Source organism: Grampus griseus (genome assembly GCF_964374135.1).
Source record: "Grampus griseus genome assembly, chromosome: 6".
In the NCBI taxonomy this organism is placed as follows: domain Eukaryota; kingdom Metazoa; phylum Chordata; class Mammalia; order Artiodactyla; family Delphinidae; genus Grampus; species Grampus griseus.
In genome coordinates this window covers 96,778,960-96,794,279 of record NC_139000.1, presented here as the reverse complement: position 1 = coordinate 96,794,279, position 15,320 = coordinate 96,778,960, and the positions used below count along the sequence as shown (strand labels likewise).

At 40.4% G+C, this 15,320-nt stretch overlaps 1 protein-coding gene across 2 annotated transcripts in view; it reads right to left on the bottom strand.

The window, feature by feature from the left end:
• Positions 1–15,078, bottom strand: part of LPL (lipoprotein lipase) — a gene marked incomplete at its 3' end in the record, with an annotated part of 29,647 nt that extends 14,569 nt beyond the window's left edge. For both annotated transcript variants that reach the window (XM_082656192.1, XM_082656191.1), the window contains exons 1-6: positions 14,778–15,078; positions 8,394–8,563; positions 4,326–4,505; positions 2,910–3,021; positions 1,905–2,138; positions 463–705 (exon numbers count right to left, since the gene is read on the bottom strand). In XM_082656192.1, coding sequence (XP_082512318.1) covers positions 463–705; positions 1,905–2,138; positions 2,910–3,021; positions 4,326–4,505; positions 8,394–8,563; positions 14,778–14,865 — 1,027 coding nt within the window. In that variant the 5' untranslated portion in view covers positions 14,866–15,078. The remainder of the gene's footprint in view (positions 1–462; positions 706–1,904; positions 2,139–2,909; positions 3,022–4,325; positions 4,506–8,393; positions 8,564–14,777) is intronic.
• Positions 15,079–15,320: the final 242 nt, after the last annotated feature.

Sequence of the window (15,320 nt, the reverse complement as noted above, 5' to 3'; positions counted from 1 at the left end):
GTGGAGGCATGAAAGCAGCCTTAGTCAGTACAGAAATGAATTAGTGTGGCTATATTCTAATAAAACTTTATTTACAAAAGCAGGTGGTGGGTTGGATTTGGCCCATGGGCCATAGTTTGCTGACCCTGGATGAATGGTTTCAGATTAACTTGGAGCCTGGTGCTAATGCAGTGGTCCATGCTAATGGTCACAAGTACAAAGGATGGTGGCAAGCAGGGCTGCTGCATAGAGCAGTGCAGTTGTGCCCTGGGTCTTACTGGCAATGGGAATTAGGAGCTTCAGTAAAATGGATTAGTACAACTCCTTCTCTACCAACAGAAACACAAGTGAGGGATCGGGGTTTAGCAACATCGTTTTATCATCTCTGTTGCAATGGACAGAATCAGTACATGTGATGCAACAAGCATGATAAGAAAAATAGGATCAAATCAATTTTCCTATTTACAACAGTCTCCAGCTTACCTTTGTAGGGCATCTGAGAACGAGTCTTCAGGTACATTTTGCTGCTTCTTTTGGCTCTGACTTTATTGACCTCATAGCCCAAGTTGTTGCAACGGTTCTTTCTGCAACTCAGGCAGAGCCCTTTTTCAAAGGCTTCCCTGGAATTGCACCGGTAGGCCTTACTTGGATTTTCTTCATTCAACAGAGAGTCAATGAAGAGATGAATGGAACGCTCGTGGGAGCACTTCACTAGCTGGTCCACATCTGGGACAAAAGAGACACAAAGAACATTTCAACTCTGTGACAGTCCACAATGAGTGTTTCGTCTTGCATGTCTAAAATAGTTGAGGTGTGGTGTTAGAATAAAATGACCCCCTTGATTGTAGGTCCTATTTAAGGAGGTACTCTTGGCGGCAGCTTCTCACCTACCCCCAAGAGTGCCAAAGTTGCAAATTTATAGGGAACTTTTGATGTTTTTGCTGTCTCCATTTGTGAGTATGTTTATGAAGCTATAATAAGAGACATCCAAGATAGAAGTTGATTTCCCCCAGTTTATCACAACTTTCTCTTATATTGAAAGCATATAATACTTCTAAATGCTTCTAGAAACATAACTCTAGAAACCACATCATAAAGGGCAGGCATAATTGTTAAATTAATAGTATTTTATCATAGATATTGATACTATGTATAATTGAGGGGTGTGTCACTGCTAATGATTTTTACATTAAATGAATTATAGAAATAATCAGCAATGTCATAAACGTGCAGCTATTACCATAAGCTTTATAACAATTGAAGTTAGTAACATTATGCTGTAAATTCTATAATATATGCCCCAAACACCTGAGCATATTGACTACAGGTAGGTCCCATTGTCCACAAGGTATGCAAAGGTCCCTTAAAACAAATCATAAAATTAACACAGCTAACATGATTATTAAAGTAAATATTAAAAACTAATATTAAATTGTATTTTCTTCTTAAAAATTTGGAATATTTATTCTTAGGGAATGGCGATTTTTTTCTGATTTGTACATCTCTTTAAAAGGCTGACAAAAGAAATTGGACTAATTAACATGTCCTTTACTTTTAGTAAAATTCAAAATAACTCTACTTGTTTTGCAGCTGTATTCAAAGTTTAGCATGTGGCCAGATAACACTTTCAAAGGCAGTGCAGTTCTCTTGTCTAAATCTCACCATTTTTTTTTTCCTGTTATTACTGCAAGTGCAGTAGTTTACAATATAAGTGTAGTTTACAATATAAGATGAAATGTCTCTCTGACCACAGGAAGTACTGAGCCTCTGAGGTGGTCATGCTAAATGTGACAGACTTCTTCAAAAACATATCTTTGCTAAATGTGTGTATTCAAACTATGTACTTGTGGAGAATGGGTAGGACACTTGGTCAGTAAGAGTTAAGGTGAAAACTTACATTTAATTAACTTCTAAATTATATTTACCTCCAAGGCCTCTCTCTGCAATCACACGGATAGCTTCTGCAATGTTACATCCTGGTTGGAAAGTGCCTCCGTTAGGATAAATGTCAACATGCCCTACTGGTTTCTGAATTCCAATACTTCGGCCAGGTGACCCTCTGGTGAAGGTGTGTAAGACATCTACAAAATCCGCATCATCTGGAGAAAGGCGACCTGGGGCTTCTGCATACTCAAAGTTGGGTCCAGCTGGATCTAGGCCTTAGTGGGAAAACAAAAAGTCCTCAGAGCTTTTTTAATTCCCATTAGTTTTAGTCTCCTCCAGTATCACCTTATCATTCCATTGTTCATCATTTGAATGTAAATGGCAGCCACATGGATTCTTATTAGCACCTCCTATTCTATAGTGACTGGATTTTTAAATTACTGAGATTCATAAAAGCAGCTTAACTCCTTCTCAAATAAAATTTGAGTTTCTCAAACTAGCCATTAAATAACAATTTTCACTCAGTATGACTTGATTCCCTTTTGTATCAATAAATTATTTCTGAGCCTGGTTAGAAGGCGTTTATATAGTGCTGGGCTCTTTCTTCCTCTCTACACAGGCCAAACAACCAATTGCTATTGGCCCAGATGACAAGACTCCTTTTTCCAAATGGCCTCTGGTGTTGGTCCTTTTTCATTTTTCCCAGTATTGATGTGAGAGGTGACATATGTGTGTGCAATAAACTATCAAAGCACAGAGCAGAGGGAGGAGGGAAATGGGTTTCTCAGAGACACCACTGGGCTCTCTGTGCTTAACTCTGCACCATTTCTCTTCTACTGCCATTAGATGGTAAGCTCATGAGAGCAAGCGTCTGTATTTTATCTTACTCCAGAAAAAGAGCCCTCCCATGAAATAACCAAATGGCCAGGTGTACCCAGAAGACTACCACTCACATATGGTTGTTTGACAAACAGTCTGATTCTCTTTCAGAAAATGACAGGCATCTCAAGTCTTTTGTTATAAGAAAACTGGCATTGCTTTCTTACCGGTAATTCTGTTGACCTTCTTATTGGTCAGACTTCCTGCAATGCCAGCAACATGGGCTCCAAGGCTATATCCCAAGAGATGCACATTGTCCAGAGGATAATTAAATTCATCCTTTGGAAGAAGAAAAGAAAAAGGTATTTGCTATTTTACAGTTCTTTGCAAAATATCACTGCTAAAAGAAATAAAAGTTTAATAGTATTCCCACCAAATAAATAAATAAATAAAATACATTGTTTTGAAAATATAGGCAATACTGAAAATTAATTCTACTTATTTTAATTTCTTGTTACAGATGAGAGGAACATATACTATAGTATTGAGATTTTCTCTTTCCTTAATAACATATTTAAATTAGAAAGTTTTCCCATACATCTGAAATAGAAATGTATGGAAACATGAATTTCCATACATCTGAAAATATATGTATAGGTGTATATTTATATTTAGATATTTGTATATATATTGAATAGATACATACATATACAAATATATATTTAACTCATTATTCTCTACTCTAAATACCCTGCATCACTTTATTCTTTAAGGTTAGCCAAGCAATGACTTAAAATCAGAAAATATTACAGGGGAAAGGACCACAGACACGTTGAGTCCAGTCTCCTCATTCAACAGATGAGAAGTCTGAGGTCCAGGAAGGTGATCTGATTTGTCCAAATTCACTCTCCTGGTTAGCAAAAGAGTCAAGAAAAGAACTTTTATCTTTTAATGAGCAGCCAATAAACAGCTTATTTTTTACCTCCAAGCATCTGACTTAAATAATTTGGTCCTGTGAGAGTATTAGCTTCCTTTCAACCCCGAGATACTTTCCAAAGGTAATTTTCAGAGAATGGCCTCAGAGAGCCAGAGGGAGTAAAACTCCTGACTCTCAGCACCTCATATCCTACAGACTTTTCCTGCCATTTTTCCCTAGTTCATCTCCATCACTCCCTTAACCCTCAACAAAAATCTGGATCCTTAATCCACACTAAGGAATAAGTACTATTAATATTTTTGTCAAAGAGATTGATATTCTAACAGGTCAAACCCTGGATAAAATTTCCATGTGCCAGCCAACTGGGAGGGAAGGATTTGGGTGAACATGACATCTCCCCTCTGCCCTGAAATAACAAGCTTTTGTCCCTCCTGCCCACTTAGTTCTTGGTCTCAGCAAATCCATTCACCATGAAAATATCAAAGGACAGGGCAGGGCAGGACTACGCCTTATGGGCTTTATAGCTTTATCATTCTTATCATAATGATGCTTTTAGTCAGAAAATAATGTCCAGGCTTATTCTAAAGATATGAGTTGACCCAGAAAATATCTATATCTAAGTGAAAAAGAGCAACAACCAGTCATTAATTCAGCTGTAGCCAAGAGATCTGTTTTGGACATACAAGGCTCCTTCCCCCAGTCTTACCGCCATCCAGTTGATAAACTTGGCCACATCCTGTCCCACCAGTTTGGTGTACCCCGCAGACACAGGATAATGCTGCTGGGCCCGTGACAGCCAGTCCACCACAATAACGTTAGAGTCCGGTTCCCTCTTGTACAGGGCAGCCACGAGTTTTGGCACCCAACTCTCATACATTCCTGTCACCTGAAGAGGATGATACCAGCATTCTTAAAATATCCACCTACAACTTGTTATAGATATGTCAGCCCAATACACCTACATTAAATGGAAAAAAGAAACAAACCCACGGGAAGCCCATTGGCTCAGACACAAAACTCAAACCACAAGAGTATTCAGAGTCTTCTGCCTGACCCTTCTGAGGCAAATTTGTGTACCCCAAAGAAGGACTGTGTTGAGCTCAGGAATGGCAGACTGAGGTTTCAATTTTAAAAGCATATTTTATAAATTCAGTAAAACTTCAATAATTTATAGTATTAAAAGGAAAGATCAATCTGAATAAGTTAAAAATTTGCAGCAGAATTACAGACGATTTTAAAAGAAATTTAGTTTAAAAAAAAAGAAATTTAGTTTAAATAATTTCAATTAGGCTAACAAGTTAATTGGGAGATGTGAATGCCCTTTATTCTTATAAAGGGTCATTTACGTACAACATTTGATGTGATAATGAAAAAAATAGTTTTAAACATACTAATCTATTCCAACAGAAGGTAACTTTGTTTAGCAATCTCTTCATACATAAGAAAATTATTAGTTTCAGTTCAGACTTTTTCACAATTCTCTCAAATTCTTGATTATCACAGTGCAAATTAATGAGGCTTAATAATTGCATTTCCCAAATTATTAGATTGGTCCTGTTTTGGAGATAAGCAGACTGCCAACTGTAATTCTTTGCTTCTTGTTGATAAAAGCCCCCAAATTCAAAGTCAAAAGACTTATGCTGTCAAAGAAGAGACATTGGACATCTTTGCAAAGATGTTTACTTTAAAATAATCGAAACACACTAAAAAACTGCAGATGATAAAATTCCATGCCTTCCTGCCAGGAGCCTGTACACAGCAACAACCTACTTTAAATCCGCAAATCTATCCACTCCTAATATTACCTGAGAGCAGATCATACTGTAGCCACAGTAAAGGTTACTCAACTATGTACTCGACAGGAAAAGATTCTGAAATCCATGTTTAAGGCAGCTTTTAAGGGGAAGCTCGTAAAACCTATATTCTTCTTAGAGTAATGCCAATAGACAAAAATAAGACTCTTGAATTCCCAAACCAAGGGACTTCATTTAAAACTTTGATCTTAGATGGTGGGTTCTTTTAAATCTATGCTTCCATTTTGTTTAGTCTATTTTCTAGGCTAAAACATTAAAACATGAGCTCTCTCTTCACTCCTGACACTAACTGCACAATTTTTAACCAAATTGTTGTGCTCTGTGGAAGGAAAAAGCAAGCCTGGGACTCAGGAGATCTTGGTTCCAATCCCAGCTCTTCCACTGATTACTTCTATGAACACAGGCACTGTATTAACCTTACTAGGCTACCTATAAAACAAAACAGTCAGAATCAGATGACCCGGAAGTTACTCTCCACCTCCAAAATTTCTTCTTGTGACCATTTTGGTTCCCAATCTACTTGCAGTGATCAAATGCCAGCTCTATAATCTATTTCCAGCATGAGGAGAAAACCAAAAAGAAAAAGCACATAGGTGATGTGAGCCCATTAGGAACATGTTTAAGTCTTCTTTGAACATGTCTCAGTGAGGCTGCTTCAAGCCTGGGTACAGCCTGGGTCTTTGGAGGAACCAGCTGGAATGCCCACCCAGCAAAAAAACCCTAAGGAATTGGTCCTGTCTCCCTTTCTCCTCTCTTAGAGGTTGAAGGCTGGCCACCCTTTGCAGCTGCCTTTTGAGAGAGGATGATGTCATTTCTTCAGAATGCAATGTTAATCACTCCTCTCAGCCAGGGGTGAGGATATCCAACACCACAATGAGAACCCTGGACTTAAACACAAGCAGGTGGCCAAGCTCCAGGACAGCTGTGTCTGATTGCCTTCTGGCAGGTGTCCTGTGCACACTGCATGCTAAGCATTCTTTCAGGTTCGTCAGAGCTGCAGAACAAAGCTGCAGAACCTCCTCACTTCCCCTAGTCCTACGCCCTTGAGTCGCTGAGCAGCTTACCTCAGACACGGCAGGAAAATCTCATTTGCTCTCAGCCCGTTTTAAGTTTTTCTGTACTATCAGTGTTTCTAAATTAGGTAATCTGTCAAAGGGCAAGGAACCCAACATACTCCTACAGTGAATGATACTTTTAGTAACTGCCTAACAACCAATCTAATTCTTTCTTTTTTTAATTTAACATAAGACACTGCTATAAGTAACCCCAACAAAGGGGTGGAAAACAAGGACCCAACTTCTTCAATTCTGAAAAGGTATTATTTCCTAATTTTTTCTTCTGTGCTTCCTTAAATCAGTACCAATTTTTAAAGGCTTTGATTCTCAGGCATACAGCTGAACTTGAAGCTCTCCTTGCCACCTGCCCCAGGTGGTCCCACTGAACCAGCCAGGGAGTTGACTGAAATGGCTGAGATCGGTTATCCAGCACAGCTGGATGAGTTATAGCACATACCGACCAGCTCTGTACGATGAAACTCAGTCCCACAGCCAGTGGCCCAGCCTCTGAGCCCAGGAACTCAAAAAAGTCAGGACATATGATGTGAAGAATATAAGTGGGCTTATTGGGCAGTAGGGCTAATGATAGAAATTGGTGCTATCTACTGATACTAGGTGAGTCGTGTCATCTTAATGTGAGAAGGAAATGTTTTTCAAATATTCTTAAATTATAAAATTCTCTCAGGGATAAGATTGAGATGCCTGAGATATTCAATTTATTTCTGTCATATAAATGTTTATTAAGCTTAAACTTTTTTGAAAAGTATTAACAGCCAAGACTACATACAACTAGAATGTCTCTAAAATCACCAAAGATTATGTTTTCCTATTTAAACCTCTTAAAATATAAAAAGATCTATGTTAGGAATTTGAATATGTAATTTTATCATAAGATATGTAATTTACTGTGTTACCTCTAGTAAATAGATGTATTTTATTAAAATAAACATCCCTGTGAATTCTGTTACTAGTTGCCTTCATCTCTATAAAAGTTATAGCAATTGTCCTACACTGTCAATAACAAAGGCACTTATGTAGGAAAAAAAATCAGGACTGGAAGTATCAATCGTTAGCTAATTCATCTCATTAGAATTTAGTGTCTATTACCTTATTCACAAGCTCTGACACAATGGAAAGATATTATCTCTTTAACCATCAATTTTATATAAGTCCTTTTTAATAAACAGTAAAATATGCTCACTAAGGAATGAAAATATTGAAAACAAGCTAAAGTAGTTAAGTAAGAACTATACCATATAAAGTGACTAATTAGCATATCTATTCACATTCTTATCATGTCGCTGACAGTTCCCTGGCTAGCCCTCTTTAATCTCAAGTAAAGCTCCCAAAAGTTTACAACTGGAGAATGTTGAAAGTGGAGGGGCGTCTAGTCTAATCTCATTGTTTTACAGATTAGTAAACTGAGGCCCAGGGATGAGAGGTATCTGGATCCACATCACAGAGCTGGAGAATGGCAAAGCAGAACCAGAACCAGCACCTCCTCCCTCCACTCCAGCTCTCTCCTCCCCCTTACAGGTTATCTTCCTTAGGAAAGGACTTTGGCGAAGTGCTGGACAAATCAGGATCATGCCAGTTTTCCATTGTCTCCTCTAAATGGTAACCTATATTCTTCTCTGTACTTGAGCAAAGGCCCAGGGGAATGGCTGGTTCAAGGTCACAGCTAGGTACCGTGGTAAAATGAAGGCTGGCACTGTCCAGAGGAAGTACCTGTGAACCTTTGGCTTTAGATTCCTCAGTCCCCACCCCGAGCCAGAATTGTCTTTACTCAAGTTTTAAAGCAAAGCCATCACTGGGTTCCCATCACTGGGCTCCCAACAACTGGGGCAAGACAATCAGAATGCTTGGTTCATGCCACTCAGCTCCTTCCTAAGGAGCCTTTCTTACCGTCCAGCCGTGGAGCACCATAAAGGTTTTGCTGCTGTGGTTAAATTGACAGTTAGCCACAGATTCTGTCACTCCAGGAATGAGGTGGCAAGTGTCCTCAGCTGTGTCTTCGGGGGTCCTGAGAGCAAATTTACTTTCGATGTCTATAAAATCTTTTCCTCCTGTAATTCCTGAAAAGGAAAAATTGGATAAGAGCTTAATTAGACGGTTGTTTTACTTGCTGGACTGATATGTTTTAGATTCACAAGCAAAACACCACCAATGCTATTTTTATTTCTAAAGTTCAAAAAAAAAAAAACTGAATGTGGATTGAAAGAGAATGACTGATCCTCCAGCGGTGCTCAAAGTTGACAGAGACAGCCTTAAAATAACTGAGTTAAGTAATATTGACCTCTCCTGTGTCTTCCAACCTTTTCTTCAGCTCTTTTTCAGTCAAGGGGTGTGTGTGTGTGGTGTATACAGTTTCAAGTAAGACAACTTCTATTTGGGAATTCCTTAATTAACCTTCTCTCAAAATATGAATTTAAGTGAGTTAGCTGAGGTTATGCTGCCAATAGTGGGAGAGAGAGTAGGGACCAGAACCCAGGTCTCTTGGTTGTAGTTCTTCTAGAGAACACTGGCTCAGGGTGCTTCTGTTGTGTAGTTCCACTTACTTCATATATGATTTCACCCTCTTTAAATCTCTGATTACATCAAAAGATTGTCTTCCTGCAAAATATGGTACAATAAGGTTTGTTTGAAGGAAGGTTGTTTCCTTTTCACTAGCATTATTTTTTTTAATTTTAGAAAGAAGAAAAGTTGGAAACATGGGGAAGTTTTTGTATGGAATCATTCCCACCAGCATGGCAAGATGCATCACTTTAAAATGTTTTTAAAAATCCTTTAGCGGGTTGTTCAGAAATATCTGTGCTATGTGTGAGTTATGGTTAATTCTTCCCCCCAGTATTTCTTTTCTCAATTTTGTCTCTACAGTCTTCCACACAAAGTCCTTGCCTAAAGTACTGTAGCAAAGGTGGTTTTGGAAAGAATCCACTTTGGTTCTTCATGGTTAATCCCAAAGTGAGTCAGTCAGGAGAGAAAGAGAACTTTGGCCTATTTTTTGACTCTCTGGACAATACTTCTGAATGTTGATAAATGTTCACAGGGTATTTGTAGGTAGTACATATAATATCACAGTGAACACTTTAAGTAAATTGTATTGCAAATAAAATCAAACTCTTTTATAAAGCAAGCACACCAAAGGGAAGTTATATTAAGAAGTTATCTAATTTCTGGTCAAGTAAAAAAGAAGTCAAAAAACCTATCCATTCACTACCAGAAGGTAGTAACTTATACATTTTAGATTTGGCTATTTAAAAGTTTCAAAAGGTAAATAACTAAGGTTGCTTAGAAATACTTCTAATTTCTTAATCTAAAACTTCTTCCTTTTCACAAAAGTTGAAAATCCATAATTTCAAATAACCTTGCAAAAGTCAGACCAAAAATTAAAATAAGAATGATATAGTACAGTGAAAGTACAGGCATTTGAATCAAACTTATCATATAACTTTCTGAGGACTGACCAGCATTCTCCTTTTTAATTATTTCCCCAAATTCCTTAAACAATAGTGTGGTTGTTTGCAAGTGATTCATTATATGTAACAAGTTGATCTCTGTCTGTCTGTCTGTCTCTCTCTCTCTCTCTCTCTCTCTCACACACACACACCTCTAGCACCTAAACATACTAAGAAGATTTATTCAAATAAAAGACTGTGATAGACTATTGATATTTAAAGCTTTTTTTTCATTTCCATATAGTAAAATTTCACTTGAAATCCATTCATTAATCAAGAATATTCTCTGCCTCTCAACTCATTTGAAGATGTGGGTTTTCCTTTTCCTTCCTAACCAGAAAGCACTCTGGTGGCCTAATAATTTATCTGATGGTCGAAAAAAATTATAGATTTTTAATCTGATTCCACTTTCAGATTCTGCCCAAGAAGTTCTTTTACTGTAAGAAAGTGCTTTAGAAAATTGAAAACTAAATTAACTTTACCCTCTATATATTTGCTCTATATCAAATAACTCATGTTTCCTCTCATAACAGTCTTATTTTAACACGTTCGATCAGCAAGCTTTTTAAAGCAGAAATACTCTGAACAATCTGGCAGACAGATCTTGCCCACTACTTATTTGCCAAACTGATATTTAAGATTATTGCCTTGCATAACTCCAGAGGATACCAGTCACTTTTATTCTATTTTTTCCTAGAATTGTGCAACACTGTGGCTCTGGTATTGCTGGTGGTTTTGAAATCACTAAGAATATTCTTTGAAATTATTAAGGCAGGATTCCAGTTTCCCACAACCAACCTTTTCTGTTGGGTACATCACTTGTAAAGAAAAATGATAGGAAATTCATACATTCTCAAGCAAATTTGTATTTGGAAACTTTTGTTTCACTTTTCATGGAATTTTTTTTTTTTCATTTTAAGTTACAGAAAACATAATGAAGGCTTTGACAAGAAAATAATACCACTCTATATGCCACGTGATGTTTTCAATTCTATGTTTGTTCTTTATATGAAATCATAAATGTTACTGGTGTTTAGTCAGTCTTTCCCTCTCTTTGGCGTTCTGACAGGTATTTCCACGCTACTGGTGTTTCCAACCCCTCAAGGATGTCTTGGCATTCTAAAGATGAGTGTGCTTTCCAAACATCCACCAGCCCTCACACAACTGACTTAGGCCAGGAAGAGTTAGGGAGAAGGATGGACCCTGATTTATGGGTCATGAATTCATTATGGGTCATTATGAGTATGTTTAGTTGACCTAATATATACACTGGGATTGCTCCTGGCTGGCAGATGAACTGATTTGGCTCAACTGCTGCTAAAAAAATTATTGTTTTTCATACATGGAAATGATATTAGTGACTCTGCCCTTAGCCCTTTAAGGGGAGAAGGACCTTTCACCAGATCCCCTTAGAAATTAAAGCCATCTTAGAATAGTGTGTGTCAGGGGAGAGGTGCATAGGTTTAATCGTTTATAAGGGCCCCTATTCTGAATTTGGCTTCTCATATCAGTAACATCACACCATCAGACCTGTTCTTATCAAACACTAAGGGGAGAGATTTTGGGGCACCAGGAAAGTTACAAGTTAACGCATTTCTTGATATTATCTTTATCCCTAAATTCCTAAATAGATAGCTAAAAATCTATGTGTATAAACAAAGACAAGGAGTTATCTTAATATGGATAATAACTCACAGGAACGAAATTAGGCTGAGAAGTCAAAGCACTTTAAAGGTACATTTATAGAGGGTACATTATAGGAGGAACACTGAGCATCCCAGGAAAGAGACTCTAAAGGCAGTTCACAGTTATCAGATAAATAAGATTAACATTTATGTGAAGACATGAGATACAAGAGCTCAATTATAATGCAATTCTCTTAGAAGTTTCTACTTCCTTTCTCTCTTTTTCTTTCCTCTCTCTCTCTCACACAAAAACACACACTCCTAAAGAACTTCATCAGTAATTCACCTCCTCTCTGAGGCTGATGGTCACAGTCATTGACAGCTTCTGTAGAATGCCAAAAAACAAGTGAAAAAAAACCAATGGGGGTGGGGTGGGGGGGTAATCAGTGCTGTTATCTGACTGAATTAATTGAGGTTTTCAGATATTCCAATGTAAACAATGTGCCTGACTTACCTAACAAGCTGATTTACTTTTCATTTTTATAGAAAAAAAGTGTTTGCTAAAATAGTGGCCGTAAAATGTGCAGCCCAATTTCTCTTCCCAGAATAAAGCAAAAAAGGAGGGCTGAGCTAAAAATACACTGCCTGAAAGAAAGTGAAAATTTCCCATTGTCAGTCTTCCCCAGTGCCTGACTCCCACCTTTCCATACAGCTATTCATCAATCACTCTCTTGCTGAGCTCTGCTCCCCTTGCAGGTGGTACCTGCTACTTTGCTGTCATCACCCAACATGTTTAACTCAGATGTTAACCTAGAAATTCACTATGGCCAGTCAAATAGAACTGCAACTACTGAGCTCTTCAAATTTCCTAATGGGGCCACGCAGAGGCTGTAGTGCCTCCAAGAGCAAAGAGCTGAGGGCAGTGCCTGTGTCCTCATATTTTTCCTAGAAATCGAGAATGAATAAGTAAAGTCAGAGCCCAGAGGGGGTGCTGCTTGCCATTCCCTCACACTCGTACCTTTCTACTCTGAATTTCTTACATTCCTACCTAAATTCATTTGGAGGATAAAGGGGGCAGAAATCTGCTGTGTTGGGAGAGGCACAATATAAAGGGGAGGGGGGGAGGGGAGCAGTAGAGTGAGAGTGGGAGGGAAGGATGAGAAGGATTAATTTCAAGTCCACTTCAAAATGATTCCTCCCTTACAAAGCATTTACAGCCACGAAAAGCATGTGTTGATGAAAATCCAATCTAATTCATTAATCACTTGTATCCATTTACATCAAAGAGTAAAGAATTAGAGGGGTCTAAGAGAACGCTTTTTAGAATTTTTTATTTGAGTATAATTGCTTTACACTGTTGTGTTAGTTTCTGCTGTACAGCAAAGTCAATCAGTTATATGTATACATATACCCCCTTTTTTATTTTATTTTTTATTTATTTTTTTTTCATATACCCCCTTTTTTAGATTTCTCTTCCATCTAGGTCGCCACAGAGCATTGAGCAGACTTCCTTGTGCTATACAGTAGGGTCTCATCGGTTATCTATTTTATACATAGTAGTGTATATATGTCAATCCCAATCTCCCAATTCATCCCATCCCCACTTCCTCCCTTGGTATCCATAAGTTTGTTCTCTACATCTGGAGGGGTCTAAGAGAATTTTGAGTCTGGTCCAAACTCCTCATTTTAGAGTTGAGGAAGCAAAACCCAGAGAGGTGACCACTGACTAGCCCAGGAATTTAGGGTCCTGAATCTCTCAGGGAGTCTAGAAAAAACTCAATCTGTGGATGACACTTATTTGTGTGTGTTTTTTAGTCTAAGTAACATTACTCTGTAGTGTACTTTCTGAAATAAGAATTTGGAGTTTGTTCCAACCTTTTTCTTGGACCGTGTAAAACACTATCCAGCGCCACATGCTACTTCATGAGATGTTTAAGACTTTCTAATTGAACAACTTAGTGCTGAAATAAAACAAGCGTTTGGCAGCAACCAAAGTCAGAGACAAACTCGACTATAACGTGAACCACTGCAGACCGCGCCGCCTGAAAGCACAACCGAAGGACACCGCCCTAACTGCAAGTCCACCAAGGAAGAGAAAAGAAAACGTTGCCTCCTTGCATGACTTGCTTCAGTTGCCTTTTCAGTTGCTGCTGTGTGTTAACTGAACCAAGGTTCAAGTTACACAGGCTGCCTCTACTGTGGCAGGTCTCGGGCTGGGCGCTCACCTTCCCTGCAATAAAGAAATGCACATCCGGCCTCGAAGCCTCAACCCTGGTGAGAGGTAACTGGGGTTCAGCCAGTGGCCTCCCGGCGGCGCCCAAGAAACCCCAAGTGCTCGCGACCGCACCGCGGGGCAGGGCGCCCGGAGCCGAGCTCAGCTCGCAGGACGGTAAGGGTAGCCAAGTGCAAACCTGGCAACCCCCAAGTCAGCGGCCACAGACTGCTGGTCGTTCTGCCACGTTTTTCAGGAGGGTCAACCCTTCGCTAGGTTTGCTGGCCGCTAAGAAAAGCCGAGCGTACAAGAGTCGAAGTTAAACAGCTTCCCCGGCGCCCCAACTCTTGCAGGACGCTGCGTCCCCAGGACTCCGCGTCCCGCGTCCTCTCCTCCCACCTCCACGTGCAGAGCAAGAATGTCCTGTACTCCTAAGTGGCGGCCAACACCTCCCCCCGCGACCCGCGGCCACGGGCCAGCTTCTCCAGGAGAAGGGGCCACTTTCTAACCGCGCTCTCAATGACGGGGACTGAGCCGCGGCCAAGGCCAAGCCAGGGTCACCTTGGCTCCCTTGCCTTTCATTCCAGGCCCCCCCCTCACCCCGAGCGAAAAGGTTGCTGCAGGTCACCGCCATCTGAGCCCTTCCTCCCGCACCCCTGGTCCCGCCCCTCACACTCTCCCCCAGCTCCCTTCCCTGCTGAGCCCAGGCGGCCGGGAACTCAGCCTCAGCCAGAGTGGAGGGGACAGCGCGGGAACGCGGGAAAGAGAGAAAGGAGAAGTGGGAGCCGCCCCAGAGAGATCGGAGGAAAAATTCCCTCCGTGGCCCTCCCAGATCCCACCCCGGTGACCCTTTCTGGGGCAAGCGCTCGGGCTAGGAGAGTCCCCGGCGCGCATCGCAACCCCTTCCTACTTCCTCCTTCCCATCTTCACAACGTGTGCAAGTGGCCGCTGAGCAGATTCTGCAAGTGGAGGGGAGTGTGCGCGCAAAACTTACTGTCAGCGGTGGCCACCCCTCCGCGGGAGACGGTCAGACTCTGAAGCCACACGCTCAGAGCCACCAGAAGCAGGGCTTTGCTCTCCATCTCGGGGCGCGTCCCTCTGTGGGAGTTACAGGGCACCCGGCTGGAGCGGGGACAGACGGATGGACCGGCTGAGTCTGAGGCGGGAGCAGGCTGGAGCAGCAGTCTGGCGCAGGGCAAGTCACCCTTTAAAGAGGAGGCAGGACAGCTAGAAGTGGCAGGTTTCCTCGGAGAAGGAGGAGGAAGAGGAGGAGGAGAAATTGAGTCTGACACTGTTTCCACTCCACGGCTGCTTATGTGATTGGAAATATGCAAATAAACCTCATCACCTATTGGCTATAAAATCATAAGCTGGGGGGAGGGTCCTAAATTCACTTCCAAATAGTTGAGCAAATTGTAATGAGGATCAACCCTGCCAGCAAGAAGAGGGGGAAAGGGCAGAAAGGAAATTTTACTTTCTCTATGAGGCCTATTTGCTTTTCCTAAGGGGTCTGGCTCTCCTGGGTGCCTGGCACAAG